The 20,765-nt window shown below is 50.8% G+C and overlaps 1 protein-coding gene across 1 annotated transcript in view; it reads left to right on the top strand.

Annotated features, from left to right (window-relative positions):
• Positions 1-20,765, top strand: part of LOC137326302 (pleckstrin homology domain-containing family G member 3-like) — a 233,326-nt gene that overhangs the window by 50,891 nt on the left and 161,670 nt on the right. The window contains exon 2 of the mRNA XM_067991256.1: positions 15,320-15,395. Coding sequence (XP_067847357.1) covers positions 15,347-15,395 — 49 coding nt within the window. The 5' untranslated portion in view covers positions 15,320-15,346. The remainder of the gene's footprint in view (positions 1-15,319; positions 15,396-20,765) is intronic.

Below are 20,765 nucleotides of genomic sequence, written 5' to 3'. Positions count from 1 at the left end.
CTTCTCCATCTCCCTCTCCCACATCCTGCTCCCCCACCTTCTCCATCTCCCTCTCCCACATCCTGCTCCCCCTCCTTCTCCATCTCCCTCTCCCACATCCCCCTCCCTCTCCTTCTCCATCTCTCTCTCCCACATCCTGCTCCCCCTCCTTCTCCATCTCCCTCTCCCACATCCTGCTCCCCCTCCTTCTCCATCTCCCTCTCCCACATCCTGCTCCCCTCCTTCTCCATCTCCCTCTCCCACATCCTGCTCCCCCTCCTTCTCCATCTCCCTCTCCCACATCCTGCTCCCCCTCCTTCTCCATCTCCCTCTCCCACATCCTGCTCCCCCTCCTTCTCCATCTCCCTCTCCCACATCCCGCTCCCCCTCCTTCTCCATCTCCCTCTCCCACATCCCGCTCCCCCTCCTTCTCCATCTCTCTCTCCCACATCCTGCTCCCCCTCCTTCTCCATCTCCCTCTCCCACATCCCCCTCCCTCTCCTTCTCCATCTCTCTCTCCCACATCCTGCTCCCCCTCCTTCTCCATCTCCCTCTCCCACATCCCCCTCCCTCTCCTTCTCCATCTCTCTCTCCCACATCCTGCTCCCCTCCTTCTCCATCTCCCTCTCCCACATCCCGCTCCCCCTCCTTCTCCATCTCTCTCTCCCACATCCTGCTCCCCCTCCTTCTCCATCTCCCTCTCCCACATCCCCCTCCCTCTCCTTCTCCATCTCTCTCTCCCACATCCCGCTCCCTCTCCTTCTCCATCTCTCTCTCCCACATCCCGCTCCCTCTCCTTCTCCATCTCCCTCTCCCACATCCCGCTCCCCCACCTTCTCCATCTCCTCTCCCACATCCTGCTCCCCCTCCTTCTCCATCTCTCTCTCCCACATCCCGCTCCCTCTCCTTCTCCATCTCCCTCTCCACATCCCGCTCCCCCACCTTCTCCATCTCCCTCTCCCACATCCTGCTCCCCTCCTTCTCCATCTCCCTCTCCCACAACCCGCTCCCCCTCCTTCTCCATCTCTCTCTCCCACATCCTGCTCCCCCTCCTTCTCCATCTCCCTCTCCCACATCCCCTCCCTCTCCTTCTCCATCTCTTCTCTCCCACATCCCGCTCCCTCTCCTTCTCCATCTCTCTCTCCCACATCCTGCTCCCTCTCCTTCTCCATCTCCCTCTCCCACATCCTGCTCCCCCACCTTCTCCATCTCCCTCTCCCACATCCTGCTCCCCCTCCTTCTCCATCTCCCTCTCCCACATCCCCCTCCTCTCCTTCTCCATCTCTCTCTCCCACATCCTGCTCCCCCTCCTTCTCCATCTCCCTCTCCCACATCCTGCTCCCCCTCCTTCTCCATCTCTCTCTCCCACATCCTGCTCCCCCTCCTTCTCCATCTCCCTCTCCCACATCCCGCTCCCCCTCCTTCTCCATCTCCTCTCCCACATCCTGCTCCCCCTCCTTCTCCATCTCCCTCTCCCACATCCTGCTCCCCCTCCTTCTCCATCTCCCTCTCCCACATCCTGCTCCCCCTCCTTCTCCATCTCCCTCTCCCACATCCTGCTCCCCCTCCTTCTCCATCTCCCTCTCCCACATCCCCCTCCCTCTCCTTCTCCATCTCTCTCTCCCACATCCTGCTCCCCCTCCTTCTCCATCTCCCTCTCCCACATCCTGCTCCCCCTCCTTCTCCATCTCCCTCTCCCACATCCTGCTCCCCCTCCTTCTCCATCTCCCTCTCCCACATCCCCTCCCTCTCCTTCTCCATCTCTCTCTCTCCCATTCCCGCTCCTCTCCTTCTCATCTCTCTCTCCCACATCCGCTCCCTCTCCTTCTCCATCTCCCTCTCCCACATCCCGCTCCCCCACCTTCCTCCATCTCCCTCTCCCACATCCTGCTCCCCCTCCTTCTCCATCTCTCTCTCCCACATCCCGCTCCTCTCCTTCTCCATCTCCCTCTCCCACATCCCGCTCCCCCACCTTCTCCATCTCCCTCTCCCACATCCTGCTCCCCCTCCTTCTCCATCTCCCTCTCCCACATCCCGCTCCCCCTCCTTCTCCATCTCTCTCTCCCACATCCTGCTCCCCCTCCTTCTCCATCTCCCTCTTCCCACAATCCCCCTCCCTCTCCTTCTCCATCTCTCTCTCCCACATCCCGCTCCCTCTCCTTCTCCATCTCTCTCTCCCACATCCTGCTCCCTCTCCTTCTCCATCTCCCTCTCCCACATCCTGCTCCCCCACCTTCTCCATCTCCCTCTCCCACATCCTGCTCCCCCTCCTTCTCCATCTCCCTCTCCCACATCCCCCTCCTCTCCTTCTCCATCTCTCTCTCCCACATCCTGCTCCCCCTCCTTCTCCATCTCCCTCTCCCACATCCTGCTCCCCTCCTTCTCCATCTCTCTCTCCCACATCCTGCTCCCCCTCCTTCTCCATCTCCCTCTCCCACATCCCCCTCCCTCTCCTTCTCCATCTCTCTCTCCCACATCCTGCTCCCCCTCCTTCTCCATCTCCCTCTCCCACATCCTGCTCCCCCTCCTTCTCCATCTCCCTCTCCCACATCCCGCTCCCCCTCCTTCTCCATCTCCCTCTCCCACATCCTGCTCCCTCTCCTTCTCCATCTCCCTCTCCCACATCCTGCTCCCTCTCCTTCTCCATCTCCCTCTCCCACATCCTGCTCCCCCTCCTTCTACCATCTCCCTCTCCCACATCCTGCTCCCCCTCCTTCTCCATCTCCCTCTCCCACATCCCGCTCCCTCTCCTTCTCCATCTCCCTCTCCCACATCCTGCTCCCCCTCCTTCTCCATCTCCCTCTCCCACATCCTGCTCCCCCTCCTTCTCCATCTCCCTCTCCCACATCCTGCTCCCCCACCTTCTCCATCTCCCTCTCCCACATCCTGCTCCCCCTCCTTCTCCATCTCCCTCTCCCACATCCCGCTCCCGCTCCTTCTCCATCTCCCTCTCCCACATCCTGCTCCCCCTCCTTCTCCATCTCCCTCTCCCACATCCTGCTCCCTCTCCTTCTCCATCTCCCTCTCCCACATCCTGCTCCCCCTCCTTCTACCATCTCCCTCTCCCACATCCTGCTCCCCCTCCTTCTCCATCTCCCTCTCCCACATCCTGCTCCCTCTCCTTCTCCATCTCCCTCTCCCACATCCTGCTCCCCCTCCTTCTACCATCTCCCACATTCCGTTCCCCCTCCTTCTTCCATCTCCCTCCCCATCCCCTCCGTCTTCACTCTCCCTATCTCCCGTTCCTTCTTCATCTCCCACTACCCTGTTCTCCCACCCTCTTGAAAGTTGCTCTGGTACAGTTCCACAGCAGCTGGTCATCCTTCAGTATTTTGCTGCAGCATAGGCCTGGATAGTGAATGTTGGTAATATTTGACTGTGGAGGGCATCACACCCAGTAGAAATTCTATCTTTAACTGACATCCATAGAATCACGGTTTCCAGCACAGATTAGTAGGTTACAGTCTACAGTTGGAATCCTGACTATGCCTCCACTGATGTTAATCCAGCTCCCTCACACTGTCACTCAGTAACCCCTCCCCCAGCACCCTGTGTTACTGACTGTATCTCTACTGATGTTAATCCAGCTCCCTCACACTGTCACTCAGTAACCCCTCCCCCAGCGCCCTGTGTTACTGACTGTATCTCTACTGATGTTAATCCAGCCCCCTCACACTGTCACTCAGTAACCCCTCCCCCCAGCACCCTGTGTTACTGACTGTATCTCTACTGATGTTAATCCAGCTCCCTCACACTGTCACTCAGTAACCCCTCCCCCAGCACCCTGTGTTACTGACTGTATCTCTACTGATGTTAATCCAGCTCCCTCACACTGTCACTCAGTAACCCCTCCCCCAGCGCCCTGTGTTACTGACTGTATCTCTACTGATGTTAATCCAGCTCCCTCACACTGTCACTCAGTAACCCCTCCCCCCAGCACCCTGTGTTACTGACTGTATCTCTACTGATGTTAATCCAGCTCCCTCACACTGTCACTCAGTAACCCCTCCCCCAGCACCCTGTGTTACTGACTGTATCTCTACTGATGTTAATCCAGCTCCCTCACACTGTCACTCAGTAACCCCTCCCCCAGCACCCTGTGTTACTGACTGTATCTCTACTGATGTTAATCCAGCTCCCTCACACTGTCACTCAGTAACCCCTCTCCCCCAGCACCCTGTGTTACTGACTGTATCTCTACTGATGTTAATCCAGCTCCCTCACACTGTCACTCAGTAACCCCTCCCCCAGCACCCTGTGTTACTGACTGTATCTCTACTGATGTTAATCCAGCTCCCTCACACTGTCACTCAGTAACCCCTCCCCCAGCACCCTGTGTTACTGACTGTATCTCTACTGATGTTAATCCAGCTCCTTCACACTGTCACTCAGTAACCCCTCCCCCCAGCACCCTGTGTTACTGACTGTATCTCTACTGATGTTAATCCAGCTCCCTCACACTGTCACTCAGTAACCCCTCCCCCCAGCACCCTGTGTTACTGACTGTATCTCTACTGATGTTAATCCAGCTCCCTCACACTGTCACTCAGTAACCCCTCCCCCCAGCACCCTGTGTTACTGACTGTATCTCTACTGATGTTAATCCAGCTCCCTCACACTGTCACTCAGTAACCCCTCCCCCAGCACCCTGTGTTACTGACTGTATCTCTACTGATGTTAATCCAGCTCCCTCACACTGTCACTCAGTAACCCCTCTCCCCCAGCAGCCTGTGTTACTGACTGTATCTCTACTGATGTTAATCCAGCTCCCTCACACTGTCACTCAGTAACCCCTCCCTCAGCACCCTGTGTTACTGACTGTATCTCTACTGATGTTAATCCAGCTCCCTCACACTGTCACTCAGTAACCCCTCCCCCAGCACCCTGTGTTACTGACTGTATCTCTACTGATGTTAATCCAGCTCCCTCACACTGTCACTCAGTAACCCCTCCCCCAGCACCCTGTGTTACTGACTGTATCTCTACTGATGTTAATCCAGCTCCCTCACACTGTCACTCAGTAACCCCTCTCCCCCAGCACCCTGTGTTACTGACTGTATCTCTGCTGATGTTAATCCAACTCCCTCACACTGTCACTCAGTAACCCCTCTCCCCCAGCACCGTGTTACTGACTGTATCTCTACTGATGTTAATCCAACTCCCTCACACTGTCACTCAGTAACCCCTCCCCCAGCACCCTGTGTTACTGACTGTATCTCTACTGATGTTAATCCAACTCCTTCACACTGTCACTCAGTAACCCCTCCCCCAGCACCCTGTGTTACTGACTGTATCTCTACTGATGTTAATCCAGCTCCCTCACACTGTCACTCAGTAACCCCTCCCCCAGCACCCTGTGTTACTGACTGTATCTCTACTGATGTTAATCCAACTCCCTCACACTGTCACTCAGTAACCCCTCCCCCAGCACCCTGTGTTACTGACTGTATCTCTACTGATGTTAATCCAGCTCCCTCACACTGTCACTCAGTAACCCCTCCCCCAGCACCCTGTGTTACTGACTGTATCTCTACTGATGTTAATCCAGCTCCCTCACACTGTCACTCAGTAACCCCTCCCCCAGCACCCTGTGTTACTGACTGTATCTCTGCTGATGTTAATCCAACTCCCTCACACTGTCACTCAGTAACCCCTCCCCCCAGCACCCTGTGTTACTGACTGTATCTCTACTGATGTTAATCCAACTCCCTCACACTGTCACTCAGTAACCCCTCCCCCAGCACCCTGTGTTACTGACTGTATCTCTACTGATGTTAATCCAACTCCTTCACACTGTCACTCAGTAACCCCTCCCCCAGCACCCTGTGTTACTGACTGTATCTCTACTGATGTTAATCCAGCTCCCTCACACTGTCACTCAGTAACCCCTCCCCCAGCACCCTGTGTTACTGACTGTATCTCTACTGATGTTAATCCAACTCCCTCACACTGTCACTCAGTAACCCCTCCCCCAGCACCCTGTGTTACTGACTGTATCTCTACTGATGTTAATCCAGCTCCCTCACACTGTCACTCAGTAACCCCTCCCCCAGCACCCTGTGTTACTGACTGTATCTCTACTGATGTTAATCCAGCTCCCTCACACTGTCACTCAGTAACCCCTCCCCCAGCACCCTGTGTTACTGACTGTATCTCTACTGATGTTAATCCAACCCCCTCACACTGTCACTCAGTAACCCCTCCCCCAGCACCCTGTGTTACTGACTGTATCTCTACTGATGTTAATCCAGCTCCCTCACACTGTCACTCAGTAACCCCTCCCCCAGCACCCTGTGTTACTGACTGTATCTCTACTGATGTTAATCCAACTCCCTCACACTGTCACTCAGTAACCCCTCCCCCAGCACCCTGTGTTACTGACTGTATCTCTACTGATGTTAATCCAGCTCCCTCACACTGTCACTCAGTAACCCCTCCCCCAGCACCCTGTGTTACTGACTGTATCTCTACTGATGTTAATCCAGCTCCCTCACACTGTCACTCAGTAACCCCTCCCCCAGCACCCTGTGTTACTGACTGTATCTCTACTGATGTTAATCCAACTCCCTCACACTGTCACTCAGTAACCCCTCCCCCAGCACCCTGTGTTACTGACTGTATCTCTACTGATGTTAATCCAGCTCCCTCACACTGTCACTCAGTAACCCCTCCCCCAGCACCCTGTGTTACTGACTGTATCTCTACTGATGTTAATCCAGCTCCCTCACACTGTCACTCAGTAACCCCTCCCCCAGCACCCTGTGTTACTGACTGTATCTCTACTGATGTTAATCCAACCCCCTCACACTGTCACTCAGTAACCCCTCCCCCAGCACCCTGTGTTACTGACTGTATCTCTACTGATGTTAATCCAGCTCCCTCACACTGTCACTCAGTAACCCCTCCCCCAGCACCCTGTGTTACTGACTGTATCTCTACTGATGTTAATCCAACTCCCTCACACTGTCACTCAGTAACCCCTCCCCCAGCACCCTGTGTTACTGACTGTATCTCTACTGATGTTAATCCAGCTCCCTCACACTGTCACTCAGTAACCCCTCCCCCAGCACCCTGTGTTACTGACTGTATCTCTACTGATGTTAATCCAGCTCCCTCACACTGTCACTCAGTAACCCCTCCCCCAGCACCCTGTGTTACTGACTGTATCTCTACTGATGTTAATCCAGCTCCCTCACACTGTCACTCAGTAACCCCTCCCCCAGCACCCTGTGTTACTGACTGTATCTCTACTGATGTTAATCCAGCTCCCTCACACTGTCACTCAGTAACCCCTCCCCCAGCACCCTGTGTTACTGACTGTATCTCTACTGATGTTAATCCAGCTCCCTCACACTGTCACTCAGTAACCCCTCCCCCAGCACCCTGTGTTACTGACTGTATCTCTACTGATGTTAATCCAGCTCCCTCACACTGTCACTCAGTAACCCCTCCCCCCAGCACCCTGTGTTACTGACTGTATCTCTACTGATGTTAATCCAGCTCCCTCACACTGTCACTCAGTAACCCCTCCCCCAGCACCCTGTGTTACTGACTGTATCTCTACTGATGTTAATCCAACTCCCTCACACTGTCACTCAGTAACCCCTCCCCCCAGCGCCCTGTGTTACTGACTGTATCTCTACTGATGTTAATCCAGCTCCCTCACACTGTCACTCAGTAACCCCTCCCCCAGCACCCTGTGTTACTGACTGTATCTCTACTGATGTTAATCCAGCTCCCTCACACTGTCACTCAGTAACCCCTCCCCCCAGCACCCTGTGTTACTGACTGTATCTCTACTGATGTTAATCCAGCTCCCTCACACTGTCACTCAGTAACCCCTCCCCCAGCACCCTGTGTTACTGACTGTATCTCTACTGATGTTAACCCAGCTCCCTCACACTATCACTCAGTAACCCCTCCCCCAGCACCCTGTGTTACTGACTGTATCTCTACTGATGTTAATCCAACATACATGATCACATGGGCTCCTGTTTAAAGTTACCAGTTAAAAGTATATTACTGACCTATTTGGTAACAGTGCCCCCTGCTGGACTCATCACAGTAATACAACACATTTTTTTTATTTGTTCATGGGATGTGGGCGTCGCTGGTGAGGCCGTCATTTATTGCCCATCCCTAATTGCCCTCGAGAAGGTGGTGGTGAGCCGCCGCCTTCAACCACTGCAGTCCGTGTGGTGAAGGTTCTCCCACAGTGCTGTTAGGTTGGGAGTTCAAGGATTTTGACCCAGCGACAATGAAGGAACGGCGATATATTTCCAAGTCGGGATGATGTGTGACTTGGAGGGGAACGTGCAGGTGGTGTTGTTCCCATGTGCCTGCTGCTCTAGTCCTTCTAGTGGTAGAGGTCGCGGGTTTGGGAGGTGCTGTCGAAGAAGCCTTGGCAAGTTGCTGCAGTGCATCCTGTGGATGGTACACACTGCAGCCACAGTGCGCCGATGGTGAAGGGAGTGAATGTTTAGGGTGGTGGATGGGGTGCCAATCAAGCGGGCTGCTTTGTCCTGAATGATGTCAAGCTTCTTAAGTGTTGTTGGAGCTGTACTCATCCAGGCAAGTGGAGAGTATTCCATCACACTCCTGACTTGTGCCGTGTAGATGGTGGAAAGGCTTTGGGGAGTCAGGAGGTGAGTCACTCGCCGCAGAATACCCAGCCTCTGATCTGCTCTTGTAGCCACAGTATTTATGTGGCTGGTCCAGTTAAGTTTCTGGTCAGTGGTGATCCCCAGGATGTTGATGGTGGGGGATTCGGCGATGGTAATGCCGTTGAATGTCAAGTGGAGGTGGTTAGATTCTCTTTTGTTGGAGATGGTCATTGCCTGGCACTTGTCTGGCATGAATGTTACTTGCCACTTATCAGCCCAAGCCTGGATATTGCTGAGGTCTTGCTGCATGCGGGCTCGGACTGCTTCATTATCTGAGGGGTTGCGAATGGAACTGAACACTGTGCAATCATCAATGAACATCCACATTTCCAACCTTATGATGGAGGGAAGGTCATTGATGAAGCAGCTGAAGATGGTTGGGCCTAGGACACTGCCCTGAGGAACTCCTGCAGCAATGTTCTGGGGCTGAGATGATTGGCCTCCAACAACCACTACCATCTTCCTTTGTGCTAGCTATGACTCCAGCCACTGGAGAGTTTTCCCCCTGATTCCCATTGACTTCAATTTTACGAGGGCTCCTTGGTGCCACACTCGGTCAAATGCTGCCTTGATGTCAAGGGCAGTCACTCTCACCTCACCTCTGGAATTCAGCTCTTTTGTCCATATTTGGACCAAGGCTGTAATGAGGTCTGGAGCCGAGTGGTCCTGGCGGAACCCAAACTGAGCATCGGTGAGCAGGTTATTGGTGAGTAAGTGCCGCTTGATAGCACTGTCGACGACACCTTCCATCACTTTGCTGATGATTGAGAGTAGACTGATGGGGCGGTAATTGGCCGGATTGGATTTGTCCTGCTTTTTGTGGACAGGACATACCTGGGCAATTTTCCACATGGTACGTTTATGATTAAAACAGGAAATGTATAGTAGGTCAATCAACAGCTGAGAGAGAAAAGCCTCTGCTAATGTTTCTGGTCGGACCCTATTTGTTTTGACTCCGAGTGTTGCCGATCCTGGATTTCGAATTTAACGAGTCTTTACAAATAATGGAAAGCGATGGACAGGGAGGTGCATCCTTTGAACCAGGCTGCTCCTGACTTCAGATTACAGAAACATTCCATTGATTTCATGCCTCAGAACTACAGACAAATGTCGGGGGAAAGGCAATTATTTATTTGGCGCCCGGATGAAGTTTCACCATTGTAAAATTTAAAAGATTTCTTCAAACTGAGGATCTTAAACCAGGAGCACAGAGTCCTGCAATGTGTTCAGCCCGACCATTAAAAGAAAGAATGAACTTTCATTTTTATAGCGCCTTTCACCTCAGGACGCTCCAAAGTGCTTCACAGTCAATGACATACTTTTGAAGTATAGTCACTGTTGTAAGGCAGGAAATGCGGCAGCCAATTTGCGCACAGCAAGATCCCACAAACAGCAATGTGATAATGACCACATAATCTTTTTTTTAGTAGTGTTGGTTGTGGGATAAATATTGGCCAGGACACCGAGGAGAACTACAGTCTTCTTTGAAATCGTGCCATTAGACAATTTACGTCCATCTGAAAGGGCAGGCTCGGTTTAACGTCTCTCATCAGAAAGATGGCACCTCCGACAGTGCAGCACTCCCTCAGTACGGCACAGGGAGCGTCGGCCAGGAATATGTATTAACCTATCTTGGATTGGAGAGTTCTACCCTCTGCCCCCTCCCCACAGAATTGCCCATCACAGACCCAAGAGTCGTCTCCTCCCCCACTGCCTCTAGCCCACCAGGGACTTGGGAGTCACAACCTCACCTTGATTCTGCCCCTGAACCCACCAGGCAGCCGCGAGCCATACTCCCTCTCCGCACTCCACCTGGGTGTCATACTCTGCCCCACCTGCCACCTATTGATCAATCAGGGATCTGCAGACATACCCCACCCCCTATGAAACCACCAGGGCACATGCACAGAATCGCTTGGGCACTGACTAGCTCTGTAACCCACTAGACACCCCCCCACCCCCCCCGACCGCTGCTCAGAGTGGGGCATGAGCTGGAGAGCTAAGAGCGGCTCCCTTTACGGTAGTCTCGCTGTCCAGGATACAGGAGGATGACATCGTCCTGCAACAGGGAGGGTTTCCCTGCATTGCTGCCCTAGGTATTCGCCGTGGCTCAGTAGATAGCACTCTCGCCTCTGACTCAGAAGGTCGTGGGTTCAAGTCCCCCACTCCAGAGACTTGAGCACAAAATCTAGGCTGACACTCCAGTGCAGTATTGAGGGAGTGCTGCACTGTCGGAAGTGCCGTCTTTCGGATGAGACGTTAAACTGAGGTCCTGTCTGCCCTCTCAGGTGGATGTAAAAGATCCCATGGCACTTTTCGAAGAAGAGGTGGGGAAATCTCCCTGGTGTCCTGTCCAATATTCATCCCTCAACCAACATCATTAAGACAGATTATAAAAATAGAAAATGCTGGAAATACTCAGCAAGTCAGGTAGCATCTGTGGAGAAAGGAACAGAGTTAACGTTTCAGGTCGATGACCCTTCGTAAGAAGTTGAAGATTTAACGGTTTTAAAGCAAGTACAGAACCAGGGAAAGTGGGGGGAGGAAGGGGAAGGGAGGTCTTTGATAGGGTGGGGGCAGGAATGATTAAATGACAAAAGGGATGATGGTGCAAGGCAAGGAGGGTGGTAATGGGACAAGTAAAGAAACAAAAGATGGGTCTAGAGTAGCTGTGAATGGCAACAGCAGAACCATTACCAGCACCTGCTGTCTGATAAAATGGGAGCAGTGGTTATGATCTGAAGTTATTGAAATCAATGTGGAGTCCGGAAGGTTGTAAAGTGCCTAAACGAAAGACGAGTTGCTGTTCCTCGAGCTTACGATGAGCTTCATTGGAACAGTGTAAGAGGCCAGAGGTCAGAGTGGGAATGGGACGGAGAATTAAAATGGCAGGTCGGGGTCACGCTTGCGGACAGAACGGAGGTGTTCAGCAAAGCGATCACCCAGTCTGTGTTTGGTCTCCCCAATGTAGAGCAGCGAATACAGTATAGTAAATTGAAAGAAGTACAAGTAAACCGCTCGTTCACCTGGAAGGAGTGTTTGGGGCCCTGGACAGTGGGAAGGGAGAAGGTGAAAGGGCAGGTGTTGCATCTCCTGTGCTCACACGGGAAGGTGCTCTGGTACCTAAAACAGTTCATTAAAACAGATGATCTGGTCATTATCACATTGCTGTTTGTGGGACCTTGTGCACAAATTGGCTGCCTCGTTTCCTACATTACAACAGTGAATACACATCAAAAAGTACTTCATTGGCTCTAAAGCAAGTTGGGACGTCCTGAGGTCAGAAAAGGCACGATATAAATGCAAATCTTTCTTTACCTCGGATTTACAAATTTAACTGGGAGCCAAGTTACATTTTAGTCCCATTTAGATCTGCGAAGGGCCTCCAGATTTGAAGTGTTGAGTTACTCCCGGAGATCTCAGTGTCTCGGTTGTGAGAGAAGCATTAGTTTGACTTGGCAGCTTTCCTTTCCTGTGTCCCCTGTCCTCAGTCCTGAGCCAGGGTTGCTATGTATTGTACTTGTAGATTGGTAATTGAACACCAAAGGGCCCTCTGATGGGAGTAGTCATGCTGTAGCAATCTGGGGTCTCTCTGCTATTGAAAATTAGATCCAGAGAGAATGTTCCAGAGAGTCTAAAATAAGCCATTACATGACCACACCAACCTGAGTGTTTAGCAGACACACGGTGTGCAGTAGTGTAGCGGTCATGCAACTACGCTGGTAGTCCGGAGACCGTGAGTTCAAATCCCACCATTGCAGTTTGAGAATTTGTGTTCAATGTGAAACAAAATCTGGAAATAAAAAGTTGGTATCAGTAAAAGTGATGATGAAGCTGTTGGATTGTCATAAAAACCTAACTGGTTCACTAATGCCCTTTCGGGAAGGAAACCTGCCGTCCTTACCCAGTCTGGCCTATTCTCCAGTTTCACACCAACGTGTTTGACTCTTAACTGTCCTCTGAAGTGGCCATTTGGTCGCATCAAACCGGTCAGTTGTTCAAGAAGAAGGTGCACCTCCATCTTCTCACCACATCCCGAGAATGAATATAAAGAGAAACATAACACGATTGATGGGATTTCTTAATTCTGGAGGGTCTGATTGTGAAGAGTGCAGCCCAGCCCCTCCCTCCATGGCACAGTGGGTAAGCCTGTTGCGTAACTCGCGGGTTCGGTCGCCACCCTGTGCTGAGCTAGGCTCTCATACAGGGCACCAGTACGGAGCTACCATTGGTTCTCGCTATTCCCGGGGTAAAAGAAAACAACCAGGGTACCTGGTCTAGTGACTCTTGCCCTTTTGTGGCAGAATTGCCAACTTTGGTTGGACGTATTCCCGGAGGTTCCATCACATGACATCCCGATTCCAACCGCTCCGCCTCCACACCCCCGCCATTGGTCACCCGACATGTCCATCCTCGCAGTGCCCCGCCTTCCCGTGCCAACTGGAAAGCGAACAGACTCTTCGATACCCGATTGGATGATTCTTGACTGTCAGTCAAACAGCCCTTTATCCCCCATCTCCAATATTTTTATAACTAATAAACAGGCGTGGTCAAAGAAAATGAAAAAGAACACATTTAAAAAAAAAATGGCCCAATTATTTTTCCCCCGGGTTTGCTCGCAGCAGTGTCCTGGAGATTAATCTGCAATTCCTGAAGATGCCAGGACAATCCTGGAGGGTTGGCAACCCTAACGAGAGGGGAGAAGAGTGGGAACTTCAAAAGCTATATAGGCCTCAGCCTACAATCCTGATTTTAGCCCCTTTAGGGACAATGTCCTGCGGATTGAGCTGGTAAGACCCCACTTTCTTGTATTGAGAGTCACAACCCTGCCCTGTCACAGACTTGCGTGACCCTCCATTCAATGAATTTACCATTGACGCTTCCCCTCCCCCGACGCTCTTCAAGAACTGAGGTGAAACTCTGCTGTTGCCAGGGGTGTTGCCAAGGATGACCACCACATAGGATGTGACATAGCAAGGAGTTCAAAGGTCATGGCCAATCAAACCCTAGTGGAAGTTGACCAGACAAGTTAAGGACAATACAGTTTGGGTCAGTCTATATCAGCAAAAGGATGTGACGGTGACTTTCTATACTGCCTGGTACAAGGACACAGAAGAGGTACAAATACTTTTATCATTTTATGAAGTAACAACCAGGGAACTTGTAAGGAGATTTTGGCTATTTCAACTAAAAGAAAAAGTTTTGGATCTTGTATCTGATGGTCTGTGAGCATACAAAATGTCAAAATAAGGATAATTTTGCAGGGCTAGGAGGAAAGAGCAGGGAGAGTGGGACTAATTGGATAGCTCTTTGACGCCTCAATTTCAAAATTCTCAGACTTGTGTTCAGATCCCTCCAGGGCCTCGCCCCTCCCTATCTCTGTAACCTCCTCCAGCTCTACAACCCTCCGAGATCTCTGCGCTCCTCCAACTCTGGCCTCTTGTGGATCCCCCACTTCCTTCACCCTACCTATGGCCGCCATGCCTACAGCCATCTAGGCCCTAAGCTCTGGAATTCCCTCCTCAAACTTCTCCGCCTTTCTACCTCACTCTCCTCCTTTAAGAAGCTCCTTAAAACCTACCTCTTTGGTCACCTGTCCTAATGTCTCCTTTGACTTGGTGTCAACTTTTTTGTTTAATTACACTCTTTTGAAGCATCGTGGGACGTTTTGCTATGTTAAAGGCACTATATAAATGCAAGTTGTTGTTGTTCATGACCAGTAAAGTAGTGATGTCACTATGCACGGCATGTCAGCTTAGCTCAGTTGGTAATGCTCCTAACTCTGGGTCAGAACTTTGTTTGAGCTCCACACCAGAGCCAAATTTAAGCTGAGAGTACAGTGCTTACTGAGAGAGTGCTGTGTTGTTGGAGGTTCTGTTCTTCCTTTCACATTAAGCCAAGGCCCTGTCTACCTCTTTTTAGGTAGTTCAAGTGGATGCTGAAGATCCCAGGGCACTAGTCGAAGAAGATCAGGGAGTTGGGTGTTAGCCGTGGCTCAGTCGGTAGCACTCTCCCCTCTGAATCAGTAGGTCGTGGGTTCAAGTCCCACTCCAGAGACTTGAGCACGTAATCCGACACTCCAGTACAGTACTGAGGGAGTGCTGCACTGTCAGAGGTGCCATCTTTCGGGTGAGATGTTAAACTGATGTTTGCCCTCTCGGGTGGATGTAAAATATCCCACGGCACAATTCGAAGAAGAGCGGGGGAGTTCTCCCTGGTGTACTGGCCAATAATTTATTCCTCAACCAACAAAATCAAAAGCAGATTATCTGGTCATGTATCTCATTGCTGTTTGTGGGATCTTGCTGTGCGCAAATTGGCTGCTGCGTTTCCTACATTACAACAGTGACCACACTTCAAAAGCACTTCATTGGCTGTAAAGAGCTTTGGGGTGTGCTGAAGTCATGAAAGGTGCTCCATAAATGCAAGTTTGTTTGTCCTTATGACTCGGAGGCAGTAGTGCTACCAATTGAGCCAAGGTTGACAAAAGGAAGAGACACAAAAGGGAATTAATTTCTTGATCCCAACACCAGGTGCTTCACGGTGCCAGTCACTAATGGCAGTCTCCTAATCGCCTGAGTGAATACAATGGGACATTCCGAATTTACCCACTGTAATGAGACATGCCGTCTTGAAGCCTAGGAGTATACCTGAAATCTGTGTCTCTGTTTCCGTAGTGACGCATCAGCCAACCCCATGCTGACATGCGTGAAGGTTCGCTGTGTTCTGCCAAAGAAGCACCTGCTGTGGAAGGTCAGTAACTGCCTTTTTAAGATATTACATAGAACTACATCAAAACTACAGCGCAGAAGCAGGCCATTCAGCCCAACTCTGTTTATGCTCCACACCAGCCTCCTCCCACCCTACTTCATCTAACCCTATCAGCATATCCTTCTATTCTTTTCTCCCTCGAGTACTTATCTAACTTCCCCTTAACTGCATCTATGCTCTTCACCTCAACTACTCTTTGTGGTAATAAGTTCCACATTCAAAGCACTCTTTGGAGAAAGAAGTTTCTCCTGAATTCCCTAACTTATTAGTGACTATCTTATGTTTATGATTATTATTAAAGACATTACATTTGGAGTTTATTCAGGTAGTATCATGCCTTACAGGCCAGGAAGTTCTCTGGTTCAATCTCCTACTGAGTTAACTTGTCCTTCCCAGGGCAGCTGGAATTGGCACGTCTTTCAGACGAGACATTAAACCGAGGCCCTGTCTGCCCTCTCAGGTGGACATATTTCAAAGAAGAGCAGGAGAGTTCACCCCGGTGTCCTGGCCAATATTTATCCCTCAAACAACATCACTAAAACAGATTATCTGGTCATTGTTATGTTCTTGTTTGTGGGATCTTGCTGTGCACAAATTGTTTCCTACATTAAAACAGTGACTACACTTCAAAAATTGCTTCATTGGCTGTAAAGCGCTTTGGGACGTCCTGAGGCCGTGAAAGGCGCTATGCAAATGCAAGTCTTTCTTTCTCTTTACAATGTACTCTGATTAGGGAGGGGAAACATATTTTCCAGTGACCCCTCGCTGGAACTGCGAATAGTGGGTGTCCAGCGAGGATAGCATCAGCCCCCTCCCCTCCCCATCTCAGCCCCCACCCGCTTGCCGATATTTTGTATTTCTACTTGCACTTACTGGAAGGGAACCAGTCCCCATGGAAGTGTATCCCAGCTAACGTCCACACCACAGGAGGAAGGGAGATCAATGTTGCCAGTTACAAGGTTTCAAAGTTTGCCCAATTCAACAATAAGGACACTGACTCAATACAGGGCAATAGGGCTGACGCCCGGGGCGGGCGCTCCGCGCCGAGAGACGCCCGGGGCGGGCGCTCCGCGCCGAGAGACGCCCGGGGCGGGCGCTCCGCGCCGAGAGACGCCCGGGGCGGGCGCTCCGCGCCGAGAGACGCCCGGGGCGGGCGCTCCGCGCCGAGAGACGCCCGGGGCGGGCGCTCCGCGCCGAGAGACGCCCGGGGCGGGCGCTCCGCGCCGAGAGACGCCCGGGGCGGGCGCTCCGCGCCGAGAGACGCCCGGGGCGGGCGCTCCGCGCCGAGAGACGCCCGGGGCGGGCGCTCCGCGCCGAGAGACGCCCGGGGCGGGCGCTCCGCGCCGAGAGACGGTTTCAGACTGAAAATTTTCTATTGGGCTGTTGGGTGGAATGTGTGTTTTTCATAGCCACCAACACAAAGCAAAAATCTCTATCAAACTTGTGGAACCTCTTTTAAAGTGGCTCCATCACGTTGGTAGACAAACTCTATGGGGCTAAATTGAATATCTGTCCTGCGAGCTTGCCATATTTTCGTAATTACTATATGTTTGCGATCTCCTGAAATTCTACTTATAAAGTTCTTCTGTTGTGAAAGTTACGGTGTTGTCTAGGTGGCCGTCATTTTGGAAGCTGGGATCCAGTGGAACTTCCACCTTAAGATGGAGTATATATGAATGGTGCGCATCATCCTTCGTGACACTGGCCAGTGCAGATTGCCTCATTAACCCTTCCATGTACACGAGCTCAGAAACCTTCCAATGGTGACGATTTAACAGTCAGACTGATTGAACAGAAATGTGCTTATTACAGTGATTGATTACACAGAATGTACAGCACAGAAACAGGCCATTCGGCTCAACTGATCCACGCCAGTGTTTATGATCCACACGAGCCTCCTCCCTCCCGACTCCATCTAACCCTATCAGAATATCCTTCTATTCCTTTCTCCCTCATGTCCTTATCTAGCTTCCCCTTAAATGCAACAGGTCTGCCTGGAATGCTGGACAATTGAATCAGAGGCTACGGTAGTGCAGTGGTTCTGTTACTGGACCAATAATCCAGCAGAATGTGAGTTCAAATCCCACCACAGCACTTTAAGAATTTGAATTCAGTTTTAAAAAATCTGGAAATGAAAAGCTGCTATAAGTAACAGTGACCATGAAGCTATTGGATTGTCATTTAAAAACCTAACTGGTTCACTTAAGTCCTTTAGGGAAGGAAACCTGCTATCCTTACCCGGTCTGGGCCTATACATGACTCCAGTCCCACGTTGGACATGGTTGATTCTGATGTGGGGTCCAGTAAGCCACACAGTTAGGTCAACTAGGGGATGGGCGATAAATGCCGGCCTCGCCAGCGACGCCCACATCCCGAGAACGAATTCAAAAGAAAATCTGCTGATATTTTCTTTCTCTCTCTCGCACCCACACTGTGGCTGGTAACTCCCTCACTGTGAATGCGTAACTCAAACTCAGCGAGACAGTGAGGGGGGGGGGGAGGAGGAGTTTGTAGTTTGTGCGAGTGTAAGATGAGTAGCTGTGTTTACTGATTGTGGTGCCAGTTTTGTGCCAAAATATATGGAGCGTGATAGCCCATGGAAATCAGCCCCTACCCGATTGGAGAAGAGGGGGGGAAATGATCAGGCAGAAAGCAGTGTCACGATAGCGCACAAAAGGGCCTGCAGCAGTTCGTCCTCTGTGTGCCCTCAAACTCCCCGAACACGGACCGTGATTGGCTGGAGCTGGTGCATTCCATCTGAGGCTCACTCCCCATGAGTTCAGTAGGCCCGACCTTCCTCCCCCACAGGAAGTGTCCTTCAGGGCAACACGTGACTGAGCAATAGCTACAATCTGGGAACTTCGCAGAGAGCGCTCCATTGTCTGTGCCCCTTCGTAAAGTCACTTGACTTTTTTTATTGCCGCTGTTTCTCAGTCTTTTTTTCTGCGACCCCCCCCCCCCCTCCTTTCAGGCGCTGACCTCTTCGGTATGGGCACAGTAACCAGAGGTGATGACTCTCCACTGATCACCCACATGACCAATTCCCTTGTTTGTTGGGGGGAGGGGGTGGTCCTAAACAGCGGGTATCGCCAGGCTATTTAACCATGTGAAGCCCTGTAGCCTAGCCCCAAACCTGTCCTCAGTTGACATCCACCACTGGATAGCAATTGGGCCTAAGGACCCTGGCTGATCATTTGCACCATCCCCCCACTCCCCCAAGGACATTGAGGTCAAAGGTAACACAACAACTGTTGCCCCAGCTACGATTAGCTATCGTGGGCGAATCTTAACTGCCCTCTGAAGTGGCCTAGCAAACCACTCTCAAGCCGCTGTCGGGGGTTCAAAAAGAAGGCCCCACCCCATCACCTTTTCAGGGGCAACTAGGGATGGGCAATAAATGTCGGGCTTGCCAGCGACGCCCACATCCTGAGAAACAATTTTAAAAAAACATGGTTCAATTCCACACTGGGTAATGCATTTACACTCTGAGCCACCTTTTAAGGAAAGCTGATGTTTGGGGGGGTGGGGTGGGAATAAAGCTCAATTGAACTAATTGTAGGAAGGTCCAAATCGGCCTTGGTACCAGAAGGGACTAATCCGATAGGCAGAGTCCTCCCCGCTTAACTGTGCCAACCCAACTGACGCTGGTCAGCTGAGATAGGCTGGAGAGCGTCCTCTCAATCCCTCTCTATAGCTTAATTTATTGCAACGAACTAAAAATATACATGGGCTTTAGGTAACAGCTGGCTGACGGGAATCGAGAATTGCTCAGAGATCGGAGAACGGACCTCTTTGTCTCTGGAGAACCGCAGATTTTAAGGGAAGTGAAATCCTGCTGGGATTTATGATCAAAAGAAAGTAAGATTATTTTTGCAATATCACAATGCTGTTTGTGGGACCTTCCTGTGTGCAAATTGGCTGCCGCGTTTCCCTACATTACAACAGTGACTGTACTTTGAAAGTACTTCATGGCTGTAAAGCACTTTGGGACGTCATAGGAACATAAGAGATAGGAGCAGATGTAGGCCATCCGGCCCCTCGAGCCTGCTCCGCCATTCAACAAGATCATGGCTGATCTTCTACCTCAACGCCATTTTCCTGCACTATCCCCCATATCCCTTGATGCCTTTAATATTGAGAAATCTATCAATTTCTGTTTTGAATGTACTCAATGACTGAGCCTCCACAGCCCTCTGGGATAGAGAATTCCAAAGATTCACCACCCTCTGAGTGAAGAAATTTCTCCTCATCTCAGTCTTAAATGGCCTACCCCTTATCCTGAGACTGTGACCCCTGGTTCTAGACTCCCCAGCCAGGGGAAACATCCTCCCTGAATCTACCCTGTCGAGCCCTGTAAGAATTTTGTATGTTTCAATGAGATCACCTCTCATTCTTCTAAACTCTAGAGAATACAGGCCTGGTCTACTCAATCTCTCCTCATACGACAATCCTGCCATCCCAGGAATCAGTCTGGTGAACCTTCGTTGCACTCCCTCTATGGCAAGTATATCCTTTCTTAGGTAAGGAGACCAAAATTGCACACAATACTCCAGGTGCGGTCTCACCAAGGCCCTACATAATTGCAGTAAGACATCTTTACTCCTGTACTCAAATCCTCTTGTAATAAAGGCCAACATACCATTTCCTAATTGCTTGCTGCACCTGCATGTTAGCTTTCAGTGACTCATGTACAAGGACACCCAGGTCCCTTTGAACATCAACATTTCCCAATCTCTCACCATTTAAAAAATACTCTGCGTTTCTGTTTTTCCTACCAAAGTGGATAACTTCACATTTTTCCACATTTATATTCCATCTGCCATGTTCTTGCCCACTCACTTAGCCTGTCTATATCCCCTTGAAGCCTCTTTGCATCCTCCTCACAACTCACATTCCCACCAAGTTTTGTGTTATCAGCAAACTTGGAAATATTCCATTTGGTCCCCTCATCCAAATCATTGATATAGATTGTGAATAACTGGGGCCCAAGCACTGATCCCTCCGGTACCCCACTAGTCACAGTCTGCCATCCTGAAAAAGACCCGTTTATTCCTACTCTCTGTTTTCTGTCTGTTAACCAATTCTCACTCCATGCCAGTATATTACCCCCAATTCCATGTGCTCTAACTTTGTTCACCAACCTCCTGTGTGGGATCTTATCGAAAGCCTTCTGAAAATCCAAATACACCACGTCCACTGGTTCCCCCTTATCTATTCTACTAGTTACATCCTCAAAGAACTCCAATAGGTTTGTCAAACGTGATTTCCCTTTTGTAAATGTCTTGTTATCACATCGTTTATAATAGATTCTAGCATTTTCCCTACTACTAATGTCAGGCTAACAGGTCTGTA

Source organism: Heptranchias perlo, chromosome 10 (assembly GCF_035084215.1).
Source record: "Heptranchias perlo isolate sHepPer1 chromosome 10, sHepPer1.hap1, whole genome shotgun sequence".
Classification (NCBI taxonomy): Eukaryota; Metazoa; Chordata; class Chondrichthyes; order Hexanchiformes; family Hexanchidae; genus Heptranchias; species Heptranchias perlo.
Note: the sequence above shows the minus strand (reverse complement) of the source record. Positions and strands in the feature narration are given on the sequence as shown.